The following is a 25,206-nucleotide window of genomic DNA, read 5'->3' as shown; positions in this document are numbered from 1 at the left end:
GGGTTCAAGCCCCATGTTGAGCTCTGTGCTGACACCTTAGAGCCTGGAGCCTGCTTCGGATTCTATGTCTCTCTCTCTCTCTCTCTCTCTCTCTCCTCCCCCACTCACACTCTGTCTCTTTTTGTCTCTCAAAAATAAATAAACATTAAAAAAAGAAACAAAACATTTGAACAAACAAAATAAAAAGAGAAAAACAACAACACAAAGTCTTATACACAGAGAAAAAAACTGGTGGTTGCCAAAGGGGAGGTAGGTGAGGAATGTGTGAAGTGGGTGAAGGTGATCAAGAGTGTAGTCACCATGATCAACACTGAGTGAGATACAGAATTGCTGAGTCACTGGATTGTACTACTGAAGCTAACATTACACTGTATGTTAATTACACTTCAATGAAAAAGTAAAGAAAATGATATAAAGGAACATCTGAGATGCAAGACAAAAAGGAAAGCCAAGAAACTGATAAACCCTTGTGCACTTAAATAAACATGATCCCTAGAAGTCAAAACAATAATATCTACTTTGTAAGATTAGAAACAGGACTGAAACGTCCTAAAAAGGCCAACAGTAACAAGGATGTTGGGAGAAATCTGATTACAGCTGCTGCTCTAGGGTCTTAGCATTGCTCAAAAGAGAACTTAGAGTAAAAATAACTGTAGACTTTGTTATGTGTGCACAATAGCATTACTAGAATAATCACTAGGGAAAAAAACGGAAATAGAGTTCATAGCTTTTTTAAACTCATAGAGGGAAAAATGAGACATGTAAGCAAAAAACAACAAGTTCCTTAATATTTCCAAAAGAAAGAAGAAAAAAATTTGAGTTACAAATGCCAAAAGAATATATGATATATTCTTCTCTTTAAAAAAGAAAAAAGTACAACACCCATTCATGATAAAAATCCTCAACAAAGTAGGCTTAGAGGGAACATACCTCAATATAATAAAGGCCATGCTATGAGGGGCGCCTGGGGGCTCAGTCGGTTAAGCATCTGACTTTGACTCAGGTCATGATCTCACAGTTTGTGAGTTCGAGCCCCGCATCAGGCTCTGTGCTGACAGCTCGGAGCCTGGAGCTGCTTCAGATTCTGTGTCTCCCTCTCTCTCTGTCCCTCGCCTGCTCACTCTCTCTCTCTTTCTCAAAAAGAAATAAACATGATACAAATAAAATCCATGTATGAAAAACCCATAGTTAACATCATACACTATGGTAACAAAAACTGAGAGGTATTCCCTTAAGATCAGGAACAAGACAATGGTGTCCATTTCCACCACTTTTATTCAACACAGTACTAGAAGTCCTAGCCACCGCAACCAGACATGAAAAAGAAACCAAACTGGTAAGACAAATAATTTTTACTTTTTGCAGATGACTTGATACTATATATAGAAAACCCTAAAGATTCCCATAAAACTATTAGAACTGATAAATTAATTCAGTAAAGTTGCAGGATACAAAATCAATATACAGAAATCTGTTGCATTTTATTTATTTTTATTTTATTTTTATAATATTTATTTATTTTCGAGAGAAAGATATACAGAACGTGAGCAGAGGAGGGACAGAGAGAGAGGAAGACACAGAATCTGAAGCAGGCTCCAGGCTCTGAGCACAGAGCCCAATTCAGGTCTCAAACTCACAAACCATGAGCTCATGACCTGAGCTGAAGTCAGACACTTAACTGACTGGGCCACCCAGGCACCCCTGAAATCTGTTGCATTTTTATGAATAATGAAAATCAGAAAGAGATATTAAGAAAACAATTCCATTTACAATTAACAAAAAAATAATGAGATACCAGGGTGCCTGGGTGGCTCAGTCGGTTAAGTGTCTGACCTCGACTCAGATCATGATCTCGTGGGTCATGAGTCTGAGCCCCGTGTTGGGTTCTGTGCTGACAGCTCAGAGCCTGGAGCCTGCTTCATATTCTGTGTCTCCCTCTCTCTGCCCCTCCCTGACTTATGCTCAGTCTCTGTCTCTCAAAAATAAATAAGACTATTAAAAAATAATAACAATAAAAATAAGAAAATACCTAGGAATAAACTTTAACCAAGAAAGTGAAAGACCTGTACTCTGAAAACTATAAAACACTGATGACAGAAATTGAAGACAACCCAAACAAATGGAAAGATATTCCATGCTCATGGATTGGAAAAACACAGTTAAAAGGTCCATATTACCAAGCAATCTACAGATTTAAGGCAATTTCTGTCAAAATACCAATGGCATTTTTCACAGAACTAGAACAAACAATCCTAAAATTTGTATGGAACAAAAAAAATACCCCGAATAGCCAAAGCAATCTTAAGAAGAACAAAATGGGAGGTACCACAATCCCAGATTTCAAGATACACTACAAAGATGTAGTATTCAACATGGTATGGTACTGTCACAGAAACAGACACACAGATCAAAAGAACAAAACAGAAAATCACAAATAAACCCATGTCTATATGGTCAATTGATCTATGACAAAGGAAGTAAGAATATGCAATGGGAAAAACAGAACAGGAAAGAGAAGACAGTCAAGCAAGAGTGCAGTTTCAGGTAAAACCTTGCAACAGCAGAGTCAGGCTGCTCCCACAGGGACTCTGGGGTCTAAGTCAGACCTCTAAGCCGTCCCTACCTGAAGCCACAGGACTGGGCTTTCAGTCTTTTTTTTTTTTTTTTTTTNACTACTTTAAGGAAATTTTTTTAAGTTTTTTTATTTATTTCTAGGAGAGAGAGAGAGAGACAGCGTGAGCAGGGGAGGGTCAGAGAGAGAGGGAGTTGCAGACTGAAACAGGCTCCAGGCTCTGAGCTGGCAGTCAGCACAGAGCCCGACGCGGGGCTCGAACCCACGAACCGCGAGATCATGACCTAAGCGAAAGTTGGACGCTTAACCGACTAAGCCACCCAGGCGCCCCTGGGCTTTCACTCTTTACACCCTTCCTTTGTGGCTCTGGCCACCTGGGAGATGTAAACTCTCCTGTTTGTCCACTTCCTGTCCTCTTCCCACAGTGGTCATAGGAAGTCCTTCAAGAGGAGCTGAAGGTGAAGAAGAAGCAAATGTGTAGGAATAGCCAGTGTCCAGTACACAGGTCTTCTTGGACAGATGGCTGACTCCATGTCTGTGACAGAAAAGGTACATAATAACCCTGGAACATGTTGTCATAGATGAAAACCAGAAAGCTACCAAAGACAACTACAGGCATGTGAGGTCCAAAAAACTCGACCTTAATGGGCTCCCAATGGCCAAAGTTGGTACAATCTGAGTATGAAAAGTAATAGTGAGTCCAAAGACTAAAGCACATCAAACACATTAAAAAAAAACAAACAAACTCATGATGATAATTCTCATAAATTACTCATTGCTCATAGCCAGAGTTTCTGAGCATCAGTTTACTATTTCAAAGACCCATATGTGGGCACCTGGGTAGCTCAGCTGGTTAAGCACGTGACTCTTGATGTTGGCTCAGGTCAGGGTCTCAAGGTCATGAGATCAAGTCCATGCTGAGCGTGGAGCCTGCCTAAGATTCCCCCCCCATCCCCCGTCCCTTCCCCTGCTTGCACTCGCATGTTCTCCCTCTCTAAAAAAATAAATGAAAAAAATAAATAAAGACTCATGGGGTGCCCAGGTAGCTCAATCAAATAAGTGACCAACTCTTGATTTCAACTCTGGTTGTGATATCACAGTTTTGTGAGTACAAGCTCCATGTTGATCACACTGACCACGTGGAGCCTGCTTGGGATTCTCCCTCTACCACCACCTGTGCCCTTCCCCCACTCATACTTGCTCGCTCTCAAAAATTAGTAAATAAACTTAAAAAAAAAAAAAAAGACCTGTACATAAAGGGACAGAATTAAGCATGTATGTTGCTTAATACAAATACAAACTGTATTTCAAACAATTGATAAGTTTTTCCTCATGGAAAACATCAAAATACTAAATTCATAAAGAATGACAGAATAATAAATCCATCATTTTGTGACACATGATGAAATCACAGACCTGGGTAACAGACATCAGTGTCTGCTAAACTCTTTAGGCGAAAGGCTGGTGGATGGATCAAACCAAAACCACTGATGAATCTTAGTATCAGCAGAAGGAAACCCCTATGACTCTAGACACTACGCATTCTCCTGGTGTAATGCAATAGAAGTGTCCACCGCCACCTATGAAGCTTCTTCAAAGAGTTTAATTTGATTCCAGTCAAGTCTCTAGATCTATAGTTTACAAACAAGGGCAACTTAACCTCCTGGGGATATTTGGCAACGTGTCTATTGAAGTGTTTCGGTTACCAAGATCACAGAGTGCTTCTGGCGTCTGGAGGGCAAAGGCCAGGGACGCTGTTGAACATCCTAAAGACACAGGACTGCCACCAACACCAAACACGGTTCGGAAGGTTGCTTTCGATCTCATTTACAGGAGATACTGAGGACAGAGGATGTACTAAATGACACCATGACGCAAACAATCAAATTCAGAATGTGGGAAATTCTATGGGATGAATGACATAATTTCTTCAACAAATAAATGCGATTATAAAATAAGAGGGGAAAATTGTTTTAGGGTAAAAGAGACATACACAGATCAAGCAAAATCAGATGAGTAAAATGTATTTGGATCCTAATTCTAACAAATCAATTGTAAAAAGTTATTTTTGAGACAATTGGTAAAATTTAAACTTGGGACAGGTATTAAATAATATAAAATTATTACCAATATTGCTAGGCATAATAATGCTTTGTGGTTATTAAATCCTTAATTGTGGGGCGCCTGGGTGGCTTAGTCGGTTAAGCGTCCGACTTTCGCTCAGGTCATGATCTCGCGGTTTGTGGGTTCGAGCCCCACGTCGGGCTCTGTGCTGACTGCCAGCTCAGAGCCTGGAGCCTGTTTCAGTCTGCGACTCCCTCTCTCTCTGACCCTCCCCTGCTCACGCTGTCTCTCTCTCTCTCCTAGAAATAAATAAAAAATATAAAAAATAAAAATAAAAAAATAAATCCTTAACTGTTAGAGGTGCTTACAAAGTTATACATAATAAAATTATTACCAATATTGCTAGGCATAATAATGCTTTGTGGTTATTAAATCCTTAATTGTTAGAGGTGCTTACACAGTTATACCTAAAATAATATGCAAAAAGCACAGCAGAAAAAAAGGAGACGTACAAAGTGAAACAGTAATATCAAAATGTGGATAATTCCTTAAGGGAGGATGATAGAATATGAAGGTTCATTTTACTTGTGTCTCTGCTTTCAAAGTTTCCATTTTCTTACAAAAAAAAAAAAACAAAAAAAAACCAACCTTCTGTGGGTGGCCTGGAGAGAAGATAGAGCCACACAAAAGAGCAATTTGGAGGAAAGGCTGGTGTCTCCGCAGGAGCAGCAGGTGGCAGGGACGGTGGACTGCACGATGCAGAGAGAAGAACTAACCAGCATTCCATACAAAGCAAAACTACTTTTTACAGCCAATGTTAAAGATTCTTCAAGCACATTTAGAGAGTTTACCACCATCAAACTCATATATCAAATGAGAAATTACAATGACACTTGGAAAAAGATTTAGAAGAAAACTATAGTTTTTCAAAATTTGTAAGATACAACTAAAACACTGCTTACAATAAAGGTTAAAGCCTTAAACACATTAGCAAGGTAGAAGAGCTTAAATGTCAGGAACTGAGTATCCAGCTAATAGCTAGAAAGAAGAATATTATGAGAAAGATGAAGGAAGTAGAAGGAAAAACTAAGAACAGAAATCAACAAAACAGAAAACAAAGATACAATGGGAAAGATCAAGAAAGCCAGAAAATGAGACTCTGATAGTCTATTTAACTTGACAAACCTTTAGGGGGGAAGAAGTTTGTCAATAGAAGGAGAAAAGGAAGGAAGAGAGGGAGGGAGGGAGGGAGGAAGGGAGGAAAGGAGGAAAAAATTAGAAATCTAACAGTGGCCACAACTATAAATCCAGCAGAAACTAAGAAAATAATAGGCCGGCTCCCATAGATAATGGCAGTCACCCACACTCAAGTTCTCCCCATATCCTCTATAAACTACAGAGCCAACAAGGAAAGGTAATAAAATAATCCACAGTCCATACTTACAGCATATGGGAAATAAGAAAAATATAAGCTTGAAATTACATGTAAGTGGGGAAATGAACCCCGAAACCTACAAGCAGGGATTGTGTGGAAGTGGCAAAGGACAGCAGAGTCAAGGTGATGGTGGGAGGCATGGACACGTCAACAAGTGTTCCTCCAAAGAAGACAGGGCCCCACCATAACAAGAGGAATCCAGAGGTCAGGGGCCTACTCCTGGGGACTCTCAGGACCTACGCAGGACTAGCAGCAGTGAACTCAGGAAGACACTACTTCTGGAGGAAAAAGGCCTGTTGTGATGTGGGAAACAAAGGCAGAAGGAAATGTGGACAAAATTAATTTTCCTTATAACCTGCAGGTCGTTGGCAAACACTTGAGGCAGACAAGAATACAGCTTTCCTCCAGGGGTTCCTACCATCTTAATGTTTATGATTTGCTAGAAGAGAAAACAACTGCAGCTTGATAACAGCCAGACTTCCAGGATCCTGTGAGTGCTCTTTAGTATATGAAAGTCCCTTTGGAATCTTCCCCTTGTCTTTACCTCCCCCAACTTCGAAGTATATCATCAGCCACTCTTCACAACCCTAGTGCAGCCCTTTCTGCCCATGGGTCTTGTAGCCGTGCTTTAATAAAATCACCTCTTTGCACCAAAGACATCTCAAGAATTCTTTCTTGGCTGTCAGCTCCAAACTCCAACACTTCAAACAGTATCACTTAGGAGGGAGCAGCACACTCTGTGTTGGAGGTGGCTTTGTGATGGAAGAAAAGAAAAACAAGTGGCTGTGGTCCAGGGTCCTCCAGAGATGGGGTATTACCACCAGATCAGAACTAGACGGCACTCCCCACTGCATACAGAGACTGGATTTCACTGTCCTAACAGAAGAGGGTACTCTTCGATCAGAAAGCAAGTAAGCCACCCAAGCTCCTCCTTCCTCTCCACAAAATCACTAGTAATTACTGGTCCAGGAAAATTCAACACACACACACACACACACACACACACGCACACACTTCCTCATTATCAGAAAATGGAACCCAACAGTCATACAAAGCTTCTACCACAAGAAAAAAGAAAGTAAGGACAAAACGTTTCAGCTAATATAAAATACTCCACAAAAATCAATGGCAAAGCAGAGGAAAACTACAACACAACTTTCCAACATGAATTAAATATAATTAGACCAGCAAACTAGCAATAATGTAAATCACCACAGATAAGATTAAAAGCTCAAAATAAAAATGTATGGAAAACCTGACATAAGACATGAGAGCTGACTAAACTCAGGAGAGAAACTGAATAAGAAATCATCTGAGAAATGAAGTGAAAGAGAAAGACAAGACTGTCTCAGAAATCACAAAAAGTCCAAGGGAAAAGAGATGTGACTGAAATTATAGTAAGACAAAAAAAAAAAAAAAAATTACAGAGGTCAAATGCTCCAAGAGAAGGAGTGTGAAACAGGGAATGAGTTTTCAAAAGGATCAGAGAGAAAGTGATACAGAAGACAAAGTAGATCAACATTTGTATAATTGGAATGTCTCAAAAAACAAAAATAAAACAATGTAAAAGAACTAACATTTAAGCCAGTAATCCTAGATTGTTTTCCTGAAATGAAGTAACACCTATTGACTGATTTCTGACAAAAGGGGCAAAGTAATTCAGTAGAAAAAGGCTAACCTTTTCAACGAATGCCAACAGAACAAATGCATACCCTTGCGGGGGGGCGGGGGGAGAGGGGAGGAGGGGATTGGGGGAATAAAAGAACTTCTACCCTCAACTCATGCCATATTTAAAGATTAACCCAAGACTTCAACTCTTGGAAAGATGGCAAAGAAGAGCTTTCTCCCATCCATCCCACTAGCATAACTAAAAACCCTGGACGTCACATATAAGGCAAATATTGGAGAATTCTAATAGGCAGAGAGAAGCCAGATTGGTTAGGGAGCTTGGTGCCTTAAGAGCAACAGAGCAATATGTTTTTCTTTTCAGGGTTTTCTTCTATGCCTCATATAACCTTGGTCCAGGAGAAGCAACAACTCAGAAATGCCAACAGGCACAGATTTTAAAAGCCCCCCAAAAAGTCAGCTCTCCCTAATGACAGGACCAGGAAAGGTACAGCCTAGCAAGACAGGAAACTTCTAGATGATAACCACTCTACTATAGCCAAACACCCCAGAAAAAAACTACAGTCATATCTCGGTTCATAGTGCAGAAATCAAGGGGAGCACAGACTTCTACCCTCACTAGATTGTAATGAGATACCGCCCCTGCTGGGGTGGTATCAGAGACAGCCAGGTAGGGAGTAGGGGAGTAGGAACCGTCATCTCACCCTGTGGGAACAAGACCCCAACTCATGTTGTATCAGTAAAGATTACACGGGTAGCCTGGACTACAATTCCTACTCGGAAGTAATGGGGCATCCTTTTCTTTTACTTGCCAGAAAAAGTCCTAGAAGAAAGCCAGGACTTTACCACCACCCAGAGGTTATGAAGTCCACCCCTGCTGTGTCAATGGAGGTCACATGAGGAGCAGTAACAAGTCACTCCCACCTCTCTCAGATAGGATGGTATCAGTGGAGGCCCAACAGGAATAAGGAGTTGGCTCCCACTGGGTGTCAACTGAGGTCGAATGAGGTGCTTTCACTCCCCCCCCCCCATCTATCAGTAATGAGGCAGTCACTCACCCTCCCCCTGCTGGAGGGGTGTCACAGTAGACCAGCTAAAACAAAAGATTTAAATAAAACTCGGAAGTTTATAACAGAATATTAAACTGTCGAGGTTTCGATTTAAAAAAATCACTTGTCACACTAAGAATCAGGAAAATGTCAATTTGAATGAGAAATGACAATCAATAGACACCAAGATGATACAGATGATAGAATTATCTGAAAATGATTTTTAAGCACCCATCATAAAAATGCTTCAGTAGACAAAAACACACTTGAAACAAATGAAAAAATAGAAAATCTCAGCAAAGAAATAGAAAGTTATAGCAAAGAAATATAAATTTTGAACTGAAAAATACAATAACTGAAATAAAAAACTCAATAGATGGGCTCAACAGCAGAATGGAAGGTACAGAGGAAAGGATCCATGAACTGGAAGACAGAACAATAGAAATTACCCATTCTGAACAACAGAGAGAAAATAGACTGAAAAAAGTGAACAGAGCTTCAGGGACCTCTGGGACTAGGACAAAAGATCTACCATTCATGTCAACAGAGTCCTAGAAAGAAAAGAGAAAGAGGGCAGGGCTAAAGTATTCAAAGACAGAATGGATGAAAAAATATCCAAATTTGGCAAAAAGACATAAACCTACAAATTCAAGAAGCTGAGCAAATCCCAAACACAATAAACCTAAATAAACCCACGCCAAAATACATCAAAATCAAACTTCTGAAATATAAAGACAAAGAAAAATCTTGAAAGCAGCGAGAGAGAAACGACAGCTTACCTATAGGAAGAAAACAATTCGAATGACAGTGGATTTCTCATCAGAAACCATGGAGGTCAGAAGGAAGAGGCACACGTTTTTTCAAGTGCTGAAAAAAAAAGAACTGTCAACCCAGAATTTACACCCAGTGAAAACATCCTTCAGGAATGAAGGGAATATCCAGATACTCTCAGATGAAGGAAAACTTAGAGAACTTGTCACCTGCAGACCTACCCTAAAAGAAATACTAAGGAAAGCCCCTCTAAACAGAAAGTAAATTATGAAAGAAGAAATACTGGAATATCAGGAACGAAGAAAGAACAACAGAAGAAACAAAAATATGGTTAAATACAACACACTTTCCTCCTTCTTCTCCTGAGTTTTCTACATTATGTTTGACAGTTGAAGCAAAAATTACAACACACACTGATGTAATTCTAAATATATGCAGAGGAAATAATTAAGATATTTAGGAAGGAAAAAGAGAGGTATATTTCACTTAAACTGGTAAAATGACAACCCCAGTAGACTAGAGTAATTTATTTATATAATGTAATACCTATAGCAACCATTAAAAAAAAAAAACCAATACAAAAAGATACACTCAAAAATACTATAGATAAATCAAAATGGAATTCTAAAATACATACAAGTAACCCACAGGAAGGAAAAAAAAGAAAGAAACCAGAGAAATGTAAAACAGAGAGAACAAACAAAAAATAAAACAGCAGACTTGTTATAACATATACAATTACATTAAAAGTAAATGGTCTGAATATGCCAAATAAAAAAACAGAACTGACAAACTGGATTAAAAACATGACTCTTCAGTATGCTATCTAAAAGAAACTAACATAAAATATAACTATATAGCTAGTTTTAAAGCCAAAAGGTGAAAAAGATACATCATGTAACTATTAATCAAAATAATGTAAGAGTAGGTATATTCATATCAGATAAAGTAGACATCAGAGTAAAGAAAATTATCAGGTACAGAGACATATTACACAATGATAAAAGAGTCAATCTTTCAAGAAGACAGAATTCTAAATGTATATGTATTCAATAACAGTGCTGCGAAATATGTGAAGCAAAAACTCATAGAATCAAAAGAAGACACAGACAAATCCACTTTTACAGTTGGAGACATGAATGCCCCTTTCCTAGCAACTAACAGATCTAGAGAGAAAACCAACATGCACACAGAACTCAACACCATCCACCAACAGGATCTAACTGACACCTACAGAACACACCACCCAACAATGGCTGCACATATTCTTTCCAAGCACCCACAAAACATACAGCAAGATATGCCATATCCTCAGTCATAAAACAAGCCTTAATAAGTTTAAAATAATTAAAATCACGCAAAGTATGCTTACTGACCACAAAATAATCAAACTAGAAGTGAATAACAGATAAACAACAGGAAAATCTCCAACTCCTTAGAAACTGAACCACGTACTTCTAAATAATCCATGAATCAAAGATGAAATCTCAAGGGAAAATTTTTTAATGAAACTTAATGAAAATGAAAATATAACAAAATCTGTGGGATACAGATAAAGCAGTACTAAAAAGAAAACTTAGGGGTCCCTGGGTGGATCAGTCAGTTAAGTGTCCAACTCTTGATTTCTGCTCAGGTCATGATCTGAAGGTTCATGAGATCAAGCCCCACATCAGGTTCTGCACTGACAGCGTGGAGCCTGCTTGGGATTCTTTCTCTCCCTCTCTCCCTGTCCCTCCCCTGCTTGTGCTCTTTCTCTCCCTTTCAAAATAAATAAACATTTTTTAAAAATTAAAAAAAGAAAATTTAGAGCACTCAATGTTTACATTAGAAAAGAGTAAAGGACTCAAATCAATAACTTAAGCTCCCATCTCAAGAACCAAAAAAAGACAAATTAACCCACAGCAACAGAAAGAAGAAAATAATAAAGCAGAAATAAAATGCAATTGTAAGCAGAAAACAGAAAATCTGTGAAACAAGAATCTAATTCTTTGAAAAGATCAGGGAGATTAACAAACTGTAGTAAGACTCATAGGAAAAGAAAAGAGAGAAAAGACACAGGTCACCAATATGAGGAATAAGACACAGGTTATCACTACAGATCACAAAGACATCAAAAGGATAATAAAGGAATACTACAAGCAACAACACACACATAAATTTGACAAATTAAATGAACCAATTTCTTCAAAAGCACATACTACAACTCACCCAATATGAAATAGATAACATAGCCTTATCACTATTAAGACAATTTTTAATTCCAAAAAAGACATTCTTTATTGGCAAGTTCTACCAAACACCGAAGGACAAGTAACACCAATTCTATACAATCACCTCCAAAAAAACAGAAAAAGGTACACTTTCCAGTTCATATTATGAAATCAGTACTATTGTGATACCAAAATCAAGGACAGCATGAGCATGTGCATGCATGCATGCACACACACACACACACACGTACACACACATACACACACACACAAGAACAACAAAGTACCAATATCCCTCATGAATACAGAGGCAAACCCCTTAAAAAATATTAAGAAACAGAATTCAGCAAAATATAGAAATAATTATACACAATCACCAGTAGAGTTTATCCCAGGGAAGCAAGGCTGACTTAATATTTGAAAACCAATCACTGTAAACTACCATATTACATAAGAAAAACCATATGACCCCATCAATTGACGCAGAAAACCTTTCGACAAAATTTAGCACTAGTTTAATATAAAAACTCAGCAGAAAAAGGAAGAGAGGGGAATTTCCTCAGCTTGATAAAGAACATCTATCAACAACCCCTCCCCTAAAAAATCCTACAGCTAATGTCATACTGAATGTTCAAAGACTGAATGTTCCCTCCTCCCACAAGATGGGAATATGAGAAGGACATCAGTTCTCACCATTGCTGTTCAACACAATTGTGGAAGTTGACAGCAATGAGGGAAGAAAAAGAAATAAAAGGCACACACATTAGAAAGTGAAAAATAAAACTGTTCATTAGCAGATAACTTGATTCTTTATGTAGAAATTCCCAAAGTATCTACAAACGCCTGGGGGAAATACTAACCAAAATTACACAATTTCTTTAAAATCTGATGAAAATGAAGACACCAAATGTCAGAATCTGTAAGATACAATTAAATCAGTAATCAGAGGAAAATTCATAGCCCTAAATAATCATACAACAAAAATTAATGAATAAAATAAGTAAACTAAGCCTCTAACTGAGGAAGCTAGAAAAGGAACAACAAAGTAAAACAAAAAGGCAAGAGGGAAATAATAAAGATAAAATTGGAAAGTAACATTTAAAAAACAAAATCACAATAGAACTAATAAAATGCTGGTTCTTTTTATGAAAACCTACAAAATATATAAACCACTAATCTAATCAAGAAAAAAAGAGGGAAAGATAAAATACACAAGATAATGATACTAATGACAGATACATGACTCTGAATTTGTCAAAACCCATAGAATGTACAACACAAAGAGGGTACCCTAATGTAAACTATGGACTTTAATTAATAATAATATTTCAATATTGGTTCATCAATTGTAATAACATGTTAATAACAGGGGTAAACTGTGTTTGGCTGAGGAGATTATATAAGAACTCTGTATTTTCTGCTAATTTGTCTATAAACCTAAGACTATTCTAAAAAATAAACTCTATTAATTTCAAAATAAATACACAGGATAAAAAGTGACAAGGAGGGAAAAACAGAGGAAGTTCTTTTAGAAAACTTAAGCCACTTCTTTGCATAGCTATATATATATATATAAATTGGAAAACTTAGATCAAATGATTAGTTCTAAGGAAGTTGTAATTTACCAAAGAGATCTCAGGAGATAAGAAATTTAAACAGACAATATCCATAAAGAAATAGAGAAATTATTAAAGAAATTATTTTCAAAAGAAACCTGAGCCAGATGAATTTACAAGTGAATTCTATACTCTGGTTTCTCTTCAGATCATATAAATCTTTCGCCTTTTACAAGTGAATTCTATGAAATCTATAAAGACCAAGCAATCCTATGCTACTTAAACTATCCCAGAAAAGGAAAACAAGAAAACTTTATTTTTATGAATCAGGAAAGGTTATATCCTATAGAACACCTCGGGTAAATTTTCCCCATAGAGTTCCCCTTAGTTTTTTTTTTTTAATTATTTTTTTTATGTCTTTTGTTTTCTTTTGAGAGAGAGAGAGACAGAGAGTGAGTGGGGGAGGGGCAGAGAGAGAGGGAGACACAGAATCTGAAGCAGGCTCCAGGCTCGGAGCTGTCAGCACAGAGCCCGACGCGGGGCTCGAACCCACAAACCGTGAGATCATGACCTGAGCCGAAGCGGGACGCCCAACCGACTGAGCCCCCCAGGCGCCCCTCCCCTCAGTTTTATAATACCCTCACTTCAGGAAATCACATGTATCTCTCATTACAATGTTGTTGGAGGTTTTTTGGCTGATGTTTATGTAGGAAAAATGTATACTTCCCCAAAACTCAACATTTTTATTTTAAAATTTTATTTTAAATTTTATTTTAAATAATTAATTTTATTTTAAAAAATAAACATTTTTTAAAGTTTATTTATTTATTTATTTATTTATTTTGAAAGAGACACAGCATGAGTGGGGAGAGGGACAGAGAAAGGGGAAGAGAGAGAGAATCCCAGGCAGGCTCTACACTGTCAGCACAGAGCCTAATGGGGGGCTTGAACCCACGAACCAGGAGACCATGACCCAGGCCAAAGTCGGACATTCAATTGACTGAGCCACACAGGCACCCCAAACATTTCTTTAATGTTTATTTATTTTGAGAGAGAGAGAGAGAGAGAGAGTGTGCGCGCATGTGTGCAAATTGGTGCAAGCGTAGAGGGGAGGGGCAGAGAGAGAATCTCAAACAGGCTCCACTCTCAGCAGAGGAACCCATACAGGACTTAGCTTCATGACCACGAGATCACAACCTGAGCCAATATCAAGAGTTGGACACTTGACTGAACCACCCAGGCACCCCTCAATACAACATTTTTAACAACATCAAAAAAAAGTAGGAAAAACTCTCAGGCAAGATTCCAAATTCAGTTGGTTGACTATTAGAATCATGTGTGGATGCTTTTGAAAAGTGCAATAAGCTTCAATAAAGGATGTGTCCAAAGCAACATCCTGTTAACAGCTATTTTAACTGTGGTGATCAGGGAAAGCATTTTATGCCTAATGTGATAGTTTATACTTTTCAGTGTTTAACTATACTTTAGTTATATTTTTAAAAAATTGATTGGGGATTTTGAGTACAACCAACTTTAATACATTATAATTTTTATAGTACAATTTTTCCACTTAAAATAATAGAAAATGGGAAACATTACATAAATACATTAAGTCAAGCCTATTGTAACTATATAGTATTCATATCAAAACCTTATCGGGGCGCCTGGGTGGCTTAGTCGGTTAGGCGTCCGACTTTCCGACTTTCGCTTAGGTCATGATCTCGCGGTTCGTGGGTTCGAGCCCTGCGTCGGGCTCTGTGCTGACTGCCAGCTCAGAGCCTGGAGCCTGTTTCAGATTCTGTGTCTCCCTCTCTCTCTGACCCTCCCCTGCTCACGCTGTTTCTCTCTCCTAGAAATAAATAAAAAAAAACATTAAAAAAAAAACCACCTTATCAAAACGATAAGACAGGAAAGCTATAGAACATATCTCACTCTAAAACATGCACTATAATGACTGTAATAAGAAATACATATTTGGTCTAAAATCTATTTCACAGATACATTTGGCCTTCATCCAGTTTCTGAGAAACTCTTTAGAGGCACAAAGGTGACCTGGGTGCCCTGTTACTAATGAGGGTGACTTCTGGGGAGAAAGTAGGGGCTGGAGATTGAATCAACCATTGGTCAATGACTTAGGACTGCAACAATGCCTCCATAAAACCCAAAGACTGGGTTTAGAGAGCCTCTGCGTTGGTGAACAGGTAGAGATTGGGAAGCGGGGCTTGCCGATACAGGGCGTGAAATCTCCACATCTTTTTCTCCAGACCTCACCGTACATATTTCTTCATCTAGCTGTTGATTCTTATCCTGTTTCATATCCTTTAGCAAACTGGTAAACATAAGTGATTCTCTAAGCTCTGTGAGCAAATTTAAAGAGCTTAAGGAGAAGTTGATGGAACCTCCGGTCTGTGGCTGGCAGGTCAGAAGCACAGGTGATGGCCTGTGGCTTCTGACTGGTGTCTGAAGTGAGGGCTTATAGGACTCAATATAGTAAGACTGAGCCCTTAACCTGTGGAATCTGATGGTATCTACTGGTAGGTAGTATCAGAATTGAATTGAATTCTTGGACACCCCACTGATGTCCAAGAATTGCTTGGTACTCAGGGGACCCCCTTCATGCTGGAATTCAGTCTGGGAACCCTAAGAGAACTGGTGTCAGTAAAAAGTATCAATCCAAAAATCTTACATAAAGTTTTAACAAAATTAACATCACATTTAAAAAAATGTTAGCTGGGGTACCTGGTTGGCTCAGTCAGTAGAGCATATGACTCTTGATCTTGCGGTTGTGAGTTCAAGCCCCACGCTGGGTTTAGAGATTACTTCAAAAATATAAATCTTTAAAAAAAAAAGTTAACTAAGTGGGGTTTACTCTAGGACCACAAAGACAGTTCAACAGTAGAAAGTTCATTACTATAAATCCCCATATTTAAGGGGGAAAATGTATGATGTCTGGCATGCTGAAAAGACATTCAACAAAATTCAACATCTATTCCAGACAAATACTTACTGAAATAGGAATTTATGGGTACTGTACCTTGATTTTACACACACACGCACGCGCGCACACACACACGCACACACACCAAACCCAAATACAGGCAGAAACAAGCTAAGGGTGAACCCACTAACTAAGAAACCCACTAACTCTACTGTTACCTGATAGTGTATTAGCCAGTGCAATCATGCAAAAAATTTTAAAAATTAGGAAAACAAACAATGAGAGGTCTAAGATTTTAAAGAAATAGTTAAAACTGTACTTGTAGAAGTTCTGACAATATACTTAGAAAGAAACCAGAGTCAGTGCTAAAAGTAATACACAATTTGAGTGTTCAGAAAAAGAGGAGGATGCAAATTTGACATATAAAAGGCAGTAGCCTAGATTTCTGCTCCAGCAGAGGCCATGACAGAACCCAAACTAACCCTGGCACCATTAACAACCAGAAACACTTGACATTAAGAGAATGAACAGACAAGCCACAAACTGGGGGAAAATATTTTCAAACCACAGATCTGATAAAAGTAGGTATCCAAAACATAGAGAAATCTTTTTTTTCAAAAAAACTTTATTGTAGTTGCTATTTTATTCTCTGCTTGAGTCTTTATTTTTTTTTTTTACAAATAGTTTATAGTCAAGTTGGTTTCCATATAACACCCAGTGCTCATCCCCACAAGTGCCCCCCTCCGTGCCCATCACCCCCCTCCCCCCCACATCCATCAGTTCTCAGTTTTTGTCAGCATTCAAGAGTCTCTCATGGTTTGACTCTCTCCCTGTCCCCCACCATTTCCCCCCTTCTTCTCCCCCATGGTCCTCAGTTAAGTTCCTCCTAATCCTCCTATACGTGCAAACATGTGATATTTGTCCTTCTCTGCCTGACTTATTTCGCTCAGCATAACACCCTCAGGGTCCATCCATGTTGCTACACAAGGCCAGATTTCATTCTCAAAACATAGAAAGAAATCTTAAAACTCAACAGTTAGAAAACAAACAACCCAATTAAAAAGTGGGCAACAATGTCTGTTCTCAGACCACATAGAATTAAACTAGAAGCCATAACAGAAGGATAACTGGAAAGTCCTCAAATATGTAGAAATTAAACAAAACACTTTTAAGTAACACATAGGTCAAAGAAGAAATCTCAAAAGAAATTTAGAAATATTTTTAACTAGGGGCATCTGGGTGGCTCAGTCAGTTGAGCATCTGACTTAGGCTCAGGTCATGATCTCGCAGTTTGTGAGATCAAACCCCACACGGGGCTGTCTGCTGTCAGCTTGGAGGCTGCTTTGTTGTTGTTTAATATTTATTTATTTTTGAGACAGGGAGAGACAGAGTGTGAACAGGAGAGGGGCAGAGACAGAGGGAGACACAGAATCTGAAACAGGGCCCAGGCTCTGAGCTGTCAACCCAGAAACTGATGTGGGCCTTGAACCTACAAATCGTGAGATCATGATGTGAGCCAAAGTCAGACGCTTAACTGGCTGACCCACCCAGGTGCCCCCTTGGAGCCTGCTTTGGATCCTTTGTTCCCCTTTCTTTCAGCCTCTTTCTCTCTCTCTCTCTTTCTCTCAAAAATAAATAAATATCAAATAAAAACATGTATGATTTTTTCTTAAATGTTTGTTTTTATTTCTGAGCGAGAGCGGGGGAGAGAGAGAGAGAGAGAGCGTGAGCTGGGGAGGGGCAGAGAGAGAGGGAGACACAGAATCTGAAGCAGGGTCCAGGCCCTGAGCTGTCAGCACAGAGCCCGATACGGGGCTCGAACCCACGAACCGTGAGATCATGACCTGAGCCGAAGTCGGACACTCAACCGACTGAGCCACCCAGGCGCCCCTTTAACTAAATGAAAATGAAAATACAACTAACCAGTTTGTTGCAGCAATGTTTACAAGGAAATTTATAACACTGAATGCATATATTAGAAAAGAAGATAAGACAGGAAACCATCAAAACCCTAGAGGAGAAAGCAGGAAACAAACTCCTTGACCTCAACTGCAGCAATTTCTTAGTTGACGCATCCCCAAACGCAAGGGAATCAAGAACAAAAATGAACTATTGGGACCTCATCAAGATTAAAAGCTTCTGCACGACAAAGGAAACAATCCATAAAACTAATAGACAACCAACAGAATGGGAAAAGATAGTTGCAAATGACATCTCAGATAAAGGGCTAGTATCCAAAACCTATAAGGAGCTCACCAAACTCCACACCCGAAAAACAAACAACCCAGTGAAGAAATGGGCAAAAGACATTAACAGACACTTCTCCAAAGAGGACATCCAGATGGCCAACAGACACATGAAACAATGCTCAGCATCCCTCCTCATCAGGGAAATACAAATCAAAACCACACTGAGATACCACCTCACGCCAGTCAGAGTGGCTAAAATGAGCAAATCAGAGGACTCTAGATGCTGGCGAGGATGTGGAGAAATGGGCACCCTCCTACACTGTTGGTGGGAATGTAAACTGGTGCAGCCCCTCTGGAAAACAGTGTGGAGATTCCTCAAAAAATTAACAATAGAACTCCCCTAGGACCCAGCAATAACACTGCTGGGAATTTACCCAAGGGATACAGGAGTGCTGATGCATAGGGGCACATGCATCCCAATGTTCATAGCAGCACTCTCAACAATAGCCAAAACATGGAAAGAGCCTAAGTGTCCATCAACGGATGAACGGATCAAGATGTGATTTATTGATGTGATGGAATACTACATGGCAATGAGAAAGAATGAAATCTGGCCATGTGTAGCAACATGAATGGCCCTTGAGGGTGTTATGCTGAGCGAGATAAGTCAGGCAGAGAAGGACAAATACCATATGTTTGCATGTATAGGAGGATTAGGAGGAACTTAACGAAGGACCTTGGGGGAGAAGAAGGGGGAAAACAGTGGAGGACAGGGAGAGAGGCAAACCAGGAGAGACTCTTGAATGCCAAGAACAAACTGAGGGCAGATGGGGGGGGGAGGGGGAGGACACTTGTGGGGATGAGCACCGGGTGTTATATGGAAACCAACTTGACAATAAACCATTTAAAATTTAAAAATAATAATAAAATAAAATCAATGATCTAAGCTTCCACCTTAGGAAATGAAAAGAAAAAGCATGGTAAAAAAAAATAAGCAGAAGAAAAGAAATATTAAGAATTAGAGCAGAAATCAATGAACAGAAAAGAGAAAATTAATAAAGAATATCAACAAAACCAACGCAACTGTTTTTTTTTTTTTTTTTTTAATTTATTTCTAGGAGGGAGAAAGAGAGACTGCGTGAGCAGGGGAGGGTCAGAGAGAGAGGGAGTCACAGACTGAAACAGGCTCCAGGGTCTGAGCTGGCAGTCAGCACAGAGCCGGACGCGGGGCTCGAGCCCACGAACCGCGAGATCATGACCTAAGCGAAAGTCGGACGCTTAACCGACTAAGCCACCCAGGCGCCCCTCAATGCAACTGTTTCTTTGAAAAGATCATTAAAATTGGTAAGTCTCTATTTAGGCTAAGTAAGAAAAAGAGGAAAAACACAAATTACTAATGTAAGAAATGAAAGAAGGAACATCACGACTGCTCGTGGACATGAAAAGGATGATAAAAGAATACAATGAACAACTCTATGCCCACAAACTTGATAACCTACATGAAATGGACCGATTCCTTGGGAGGACAAATCTCCTTGAAATTCACACAAGAAGAAATACACAATCTAAATAAACTTCTGGGGCGCCTGGGTGGCTCAGTCCAGTAAGCATCCGACTTCAGCTCAGGTCATGATCTTGTGGTTCCTGAGTTCGAGCCCCACTTTGGGTTCTGTGGTGGAGCCTGGAGCCTGCGTCAGCTTCTGTATCTCCTTCTCTCTCTGCCCCTCCCCCTCTTGCACTCTGTCTCTCTCTCAAAAAAAATTTTTTTAAATAAATATAAATAAATAGGGGCAGAGATAGAAAAAATTCTATCTTTTAAAGAGATTGATTCATAAATTAACTACCTTCAAAAACACAGAAAGCACCAGGCCCAGATGGGTTCACTGAAGAATTCTGCCAAATAATTAAGGAAGAAATTATACCAATCATCAACAATCTCTTTCAAAGGATAGAAGCTAAGGGTACTTCCTAACTTATTTTATGACGTCAGCACTACCCTAATAACAAAACCAGATAAGGCATTACAATAAAAGAAAACTAGACCAATATCTCTTATGAACATAAATACAAAAATTCTCAACAAAATATTAGCAAATCAAATCCCCAAAAAAGTATAAAAGTAATTATGTACCATAACCAAGTGGGATCTGTCCCAGTATTAAAGACTGGTCCAACATTTGAAAATCATTGAATGTAATTCATCCCATCAACAGATGAAAAAAGAAGTCACTTGATCATATCAATAGATGCAGAAAATGCATCTGACAAAATCCAATACCTACTCATTATAAAAACTCCCAGTAAACTAGGAATAGAGGTGAATTTCCTCTACTTGATAAATACTCCCCACAAAAAACCTACAGTTCACCTCATACTTAATAATGAGAGACCTGAAGTTTTCCCACTAAGATGAGGTACAAGGCAACAATGTCACCTCTCACCACTCCTTTTCAACACCGTGCTGGAAGTCCTACTAATGCACTATGGCACAGCAAGGAAACAAAACGTATACAGGTTGGGACAAAAGACATGAAACTGTATTTGTTCACAGATGACACGATAACCTATATGGAAAACCAAAAGAATCAACAGCAGCAACAACAAAAAACTTCTGGAACTAAAAGTGATTTTTAGCAAAGTTGCAGGATACAAGGTTAATACACAAAGGTCAATTGCTTTCCTATTTATCAATAATGAATGAGTGGGATTTGAAATTAAAAGCACAATATCACTAATAGAACTACCATATGACCCAGCAATTGCACTATTAGGCGTTTATCCAAAGGATACAAAAATGCTGATTGAAGGGGCACATACACCCCAATATTTATAGCAGTGCTATCAACAATAGCCAAATTATGAAAAGAGCCCAAATGTCCATTGACTGATGAATGGATTAAAAAGATGTGGTATATATATATATATATATATATATATATATATACACATAATAAAATACTACTCAGTGACAAAGAAGAATGAAATCTTGCCATTTGCAACAACATGGATGGAACTGGAGAGTATTATGCTAAGCGAAATAAGTCAGTCAGAGAAAGACAGATATCACATTTCACTCTTGTGGAATTTGAGAAACTTAACAGATGATCATAGGGGAAAGGAAGGAAAAATAAGATAGAAACAGAGAGGGAGGCAAACCATAAGAGACTCTTAAATGCAGAGAACTGAAGGTTAATGGGAGTTGGGGTGTTAGAAGGTGGAGTAAATGGGTGATAGGCATTTAAGATGGGCACTTATGAGGATGAGCACTGGGTGTCATTTGTAAGTGATGAATCACTGGGTTCTACTCCTGAAGCCAAGACGACACTGCACGTTAACTAACTCGAGAATAAACAATTTATATTAGCTCTCCCCAAAATGAAATTCTTAACTATAAATCTAAAAAAGTATCTATAATATCTACATATAGGAAACTGAAACTCTGATGAATAAAAGCAAAGAACTACATAAAGAAATGTTTCATGTTCATGGATAGGAAGCTCCAGTATTGTCACGGTGTCAGTTCTTCACAACTTGACCTACATATTCAATGCAGTCCCAATCAAAATCTCATCAAGTTATTTTATGGATACCAGCAAACTGATTCCAAAGTTTATATGGAGAAGTAAGAGACTCAACAATAGCCAACACTTCAATACAGAAGGAGAAGAACAAAGTCAGAGGTCTGACACTACCCAACTTCAAGACTCACTGTAACATCACAGAGATCAAGGCAGCATTGTACTGGTGAAAAATAGACAAATAGAGCAACAGAACATGATAGAGAGCTCAGAAATAGACCCTGGAAGTAAAGTCAACTGATCTTTGACAAAGAAGAAAGGTAATCAAGGGGGCAAGGATCATCTCTTCGAACAAATGGTGCTGAGTGTCCATATGCAAAAATGAATATAGATACAGACATTATACCCTTGATGAAAGTTAAGTCAAAATGGCTCATAGGCCTAAATGTGACATGCATAATTATAAAACTCCTAGGGGATAACATAGGAGAAAACCTAGATGACCCTGTTTCTAATGACCTTTTTTAGATACAACACTAAAAATATGACTCATGAAAAAAATAATGGATCAGCTAGAATGAACAAATTCTGCTCTGAGAAAGATAACATCAAGAGGACAAGAAGATGAGCCACAGATGGGAGAAAATATTTGTAAAAAAAGACAGCTGATTAAAGTGTGATATCCAAAATACACAAAGAACACTTAAAAATTGAAAATAAGAAAACAACCAGATCAAAAAATGGGCCAAAGATCTTAAGAGATATCTCACTGTAGAAGATAATACAGATCGAAAATAAGAATATGAAAACAATGTTCCACATCACACATCATTAGGAAAATGCAAATTCAAACAATGTGATACTATGACTTACACTTATTAGAATGGCCAAAATCTGGAACACTGACAATACCAACTGCTGACAAGGATGTGGAGCAACAGGAACCCTCATCCATTACTAGTTAAAATGCAAAATGGTATAAACAGTTCGATGGTTTCTTACAAAATGAAACATAGTCTTACCATATGATATAGCCATGACTTCCCTTGGTATTTACCCAAAGAAGGTGAAAAACAGTTCACACAAAATCCTGCACACAGAAGTTTAGAGCAGCTTTATTCATAATTGCCCAAATTTGGAAGCAACCAAGATGTCCTTCAATAGGTAGATTGATAAATAAACTGTGGTATACCCAGATGACAAAATACTATCCACTGCTGAAAAGAAATGAGCTATTGAGCCATGAAAAGACATGCAGAAACCTTAAATGCATGTTGGTAAGTGAAAGAAGCCAATCTGAAAAGGCTATACACTGTATGACTCCAACGCTATGACATTTAGGAAAAGGTGAAACTACAGAGACAGTAGAAAAGATCAGTGGTTGCCAGGAGTTGGGGAGGAGGGGCTGGACAAAAGTCAGGTGGGAACGGTGGACCCACCTGGATAAACTCAAGTTTATCCAGAGAAAATCAGATCAGGGGCTTGCTTTCCAGGAGTCAGATAAGACATACCTACTAATAACCATGGGAAGGGAAACCAAGGATGGGCCAGGGAAAGCATTCTCCCAAGGAAGCAAAAAGAAGGGAAGCCTAAGGAGCTGGAGCTGGCCATCTCCCGTTGCCACACTTAGCACTGTGCACTGGTTCGCAGGCCCTGAGACACCTGAGCAAGAGGTAACAGGCACAGACACATGACTGTGTTGGTGGACACATCTGCAAACACGGGCGAGCATGTGGTGGCAACTGGTCTGCTTGAGACCTAAATCTTCACTGGGCCTTGCACGTCAGCTCTGCTTCTGTGGTGTCCTCCCCTGCCCCTGCAGCACTTTATCCTCGGGGCTCACAAGAGGTCTATGCACCTTCCACACAGTGTGAGGGGACGGTATTTGTCTGTCTTGTCCCTACAAGACCGAGTGACCTAAATACTGGAGCGGCATCTTGTTGACCCTGTACCCTCAGTGCCTGCTCAGGTCCTCAAGCAGGACCTCATGAGCTTGTGAGTGAGCAAAAGAAGAAAGGGGCCCAGGCAAAGGCCTGTGGGGATCTTTGTGCAGGGGTCATAGGGCATGTAAGGCAGTAGGAGTACCAGCACCCCAACAGCTTCCTCCTCCTCACCCGCTAGTTCTCAGCCCCCATCAAGTCTGGGGCCAACGTCCTTAGCAGCTTTCACACAACTATGAAGAGCTGCGACTGTCCTGAGGTCCGTTCCCCTGATGAGACCGTAAGCCCCACAGGGCGGCCTGGTTCCGCTCCCTCCGGCTGTCCCCAGCGCTCTAACACCATGCCTGTCACGGAGCTGGTAACTTGCAAATACTTTTGGAAGGGAAGATAATAGAGTTTAAGTGGCATGTACTGGTAACAGTGCTCCTCTGGGGCACTGGAAAACAAAGAGATGTCAAGGCACAAATGCTGACCACAAAGAACTTTGTCTCGAGCTGGGGTCGACAGGCTCACACAGGCATGCTCTTTCCCCAGGCAGCTGCGGTGTAGAAAGGGGGACGGGGGAGAGCAAACTGGGCCCTGCCCCGCTGATACGGGGAGATACTCACTGGGAACAACCGTGGTCTCCCCAGGAGGGCCGGTCAGCGTCACTGGAATATGCACAGTGGCACTCAGGTCCGAGGGTTGACTGCCCATCCGTGTGACATTCCGCTGATTGTCTGCATCTTCTGGCTGTTCCTCCACCTTCTGTAGACAGGTGCTGGGCAATGCATGCACAGGGCCCACACCCGTTACCTCACCGGCCTCCAGGTCACAGTGCGGCTCCCTGCAACCAAGAATGCACATCAGACTCTGATGCAGCCCCTGCATCATCAGTCAGTCTGCAAAATCCAGCTCCTTATGTCCCTGACCACTTCCCCTGCTACTCTGGTATTTCAGATGGCTTTTATCACTTTGTAACATTTCTGTGTTTTCAGGTCTGAAAAGTAAAAATGGGGCCAACTCAACCTGTCTGTCCCTGGAACAAGACCAGGCACGGCTGGCACCACAATATGTATATAAAAGGGAACTGTCTGCAGAATGAAGAGGCCTGGAAGAGGTTGTCAATCCAAGCTACTCCACCTGGAGCCCCTCCAGGCCAAAGGCCCAGCATGGAACTCTGCACACAAAGACAGGGTCTGGACCTGAGCAGTGGCTTCCAGCTGGTGGGCGGGCACCCGAGGCTGCTGGCCTTGGCCTGGGGCCTCCTGTTAGCCCAGCTTTCTCACAGAGTCAGAGTCCCAGCCTGTCCCAGCCCGGGAACAAGGCCAGGTGAGCTGGTATGGAGGGGAGGGGGGC

General features: G+C 39.8%; 1 protein-coding gene across 1 annotated transcript in view; it reads right to left on the bottom strand.

Moving 5' to 3' along the window:
- CACNA1B (calcium voltage-gated channel subunit alpha1 B) overlaps window positions 1–25,206 on the bottom strand; it is a 196,237-nt gene that overhangs the window by 67,995 nt on the left and 103,036 nt on the right. The window contains exon 20 of the mRNA XM_039220724.1: window positions 24,477–24,694. Within this exon, the coding sequence (XP_039076655.1) occupies window positions 24,477–24,694 (218 nt within the window). The remainder of the gene's footprint in view (window positions 1–24,476; window positions 24,695–25,206) is intronic.

Source organism: Hyaena hyaena, unplaced genomic scaffold (assembly GCF_003009895.1).
Source record: "Hyaena hyaena isolate Hyena2069 unplaced genomic scaffold, ASM300989v1 scaffold_911, whole genome shotgun sequence".
NCBI classification, from domain to species: domain Eukaryota; kingdom Metazoa; phylum Chordata; class Mammalia; order Carnivora; family Hyaenidae; genus Hyaena; species Hyaena hyaena.
This window is presented reverse-complemented; position numbering and strand designations above follow the sequence as displayed.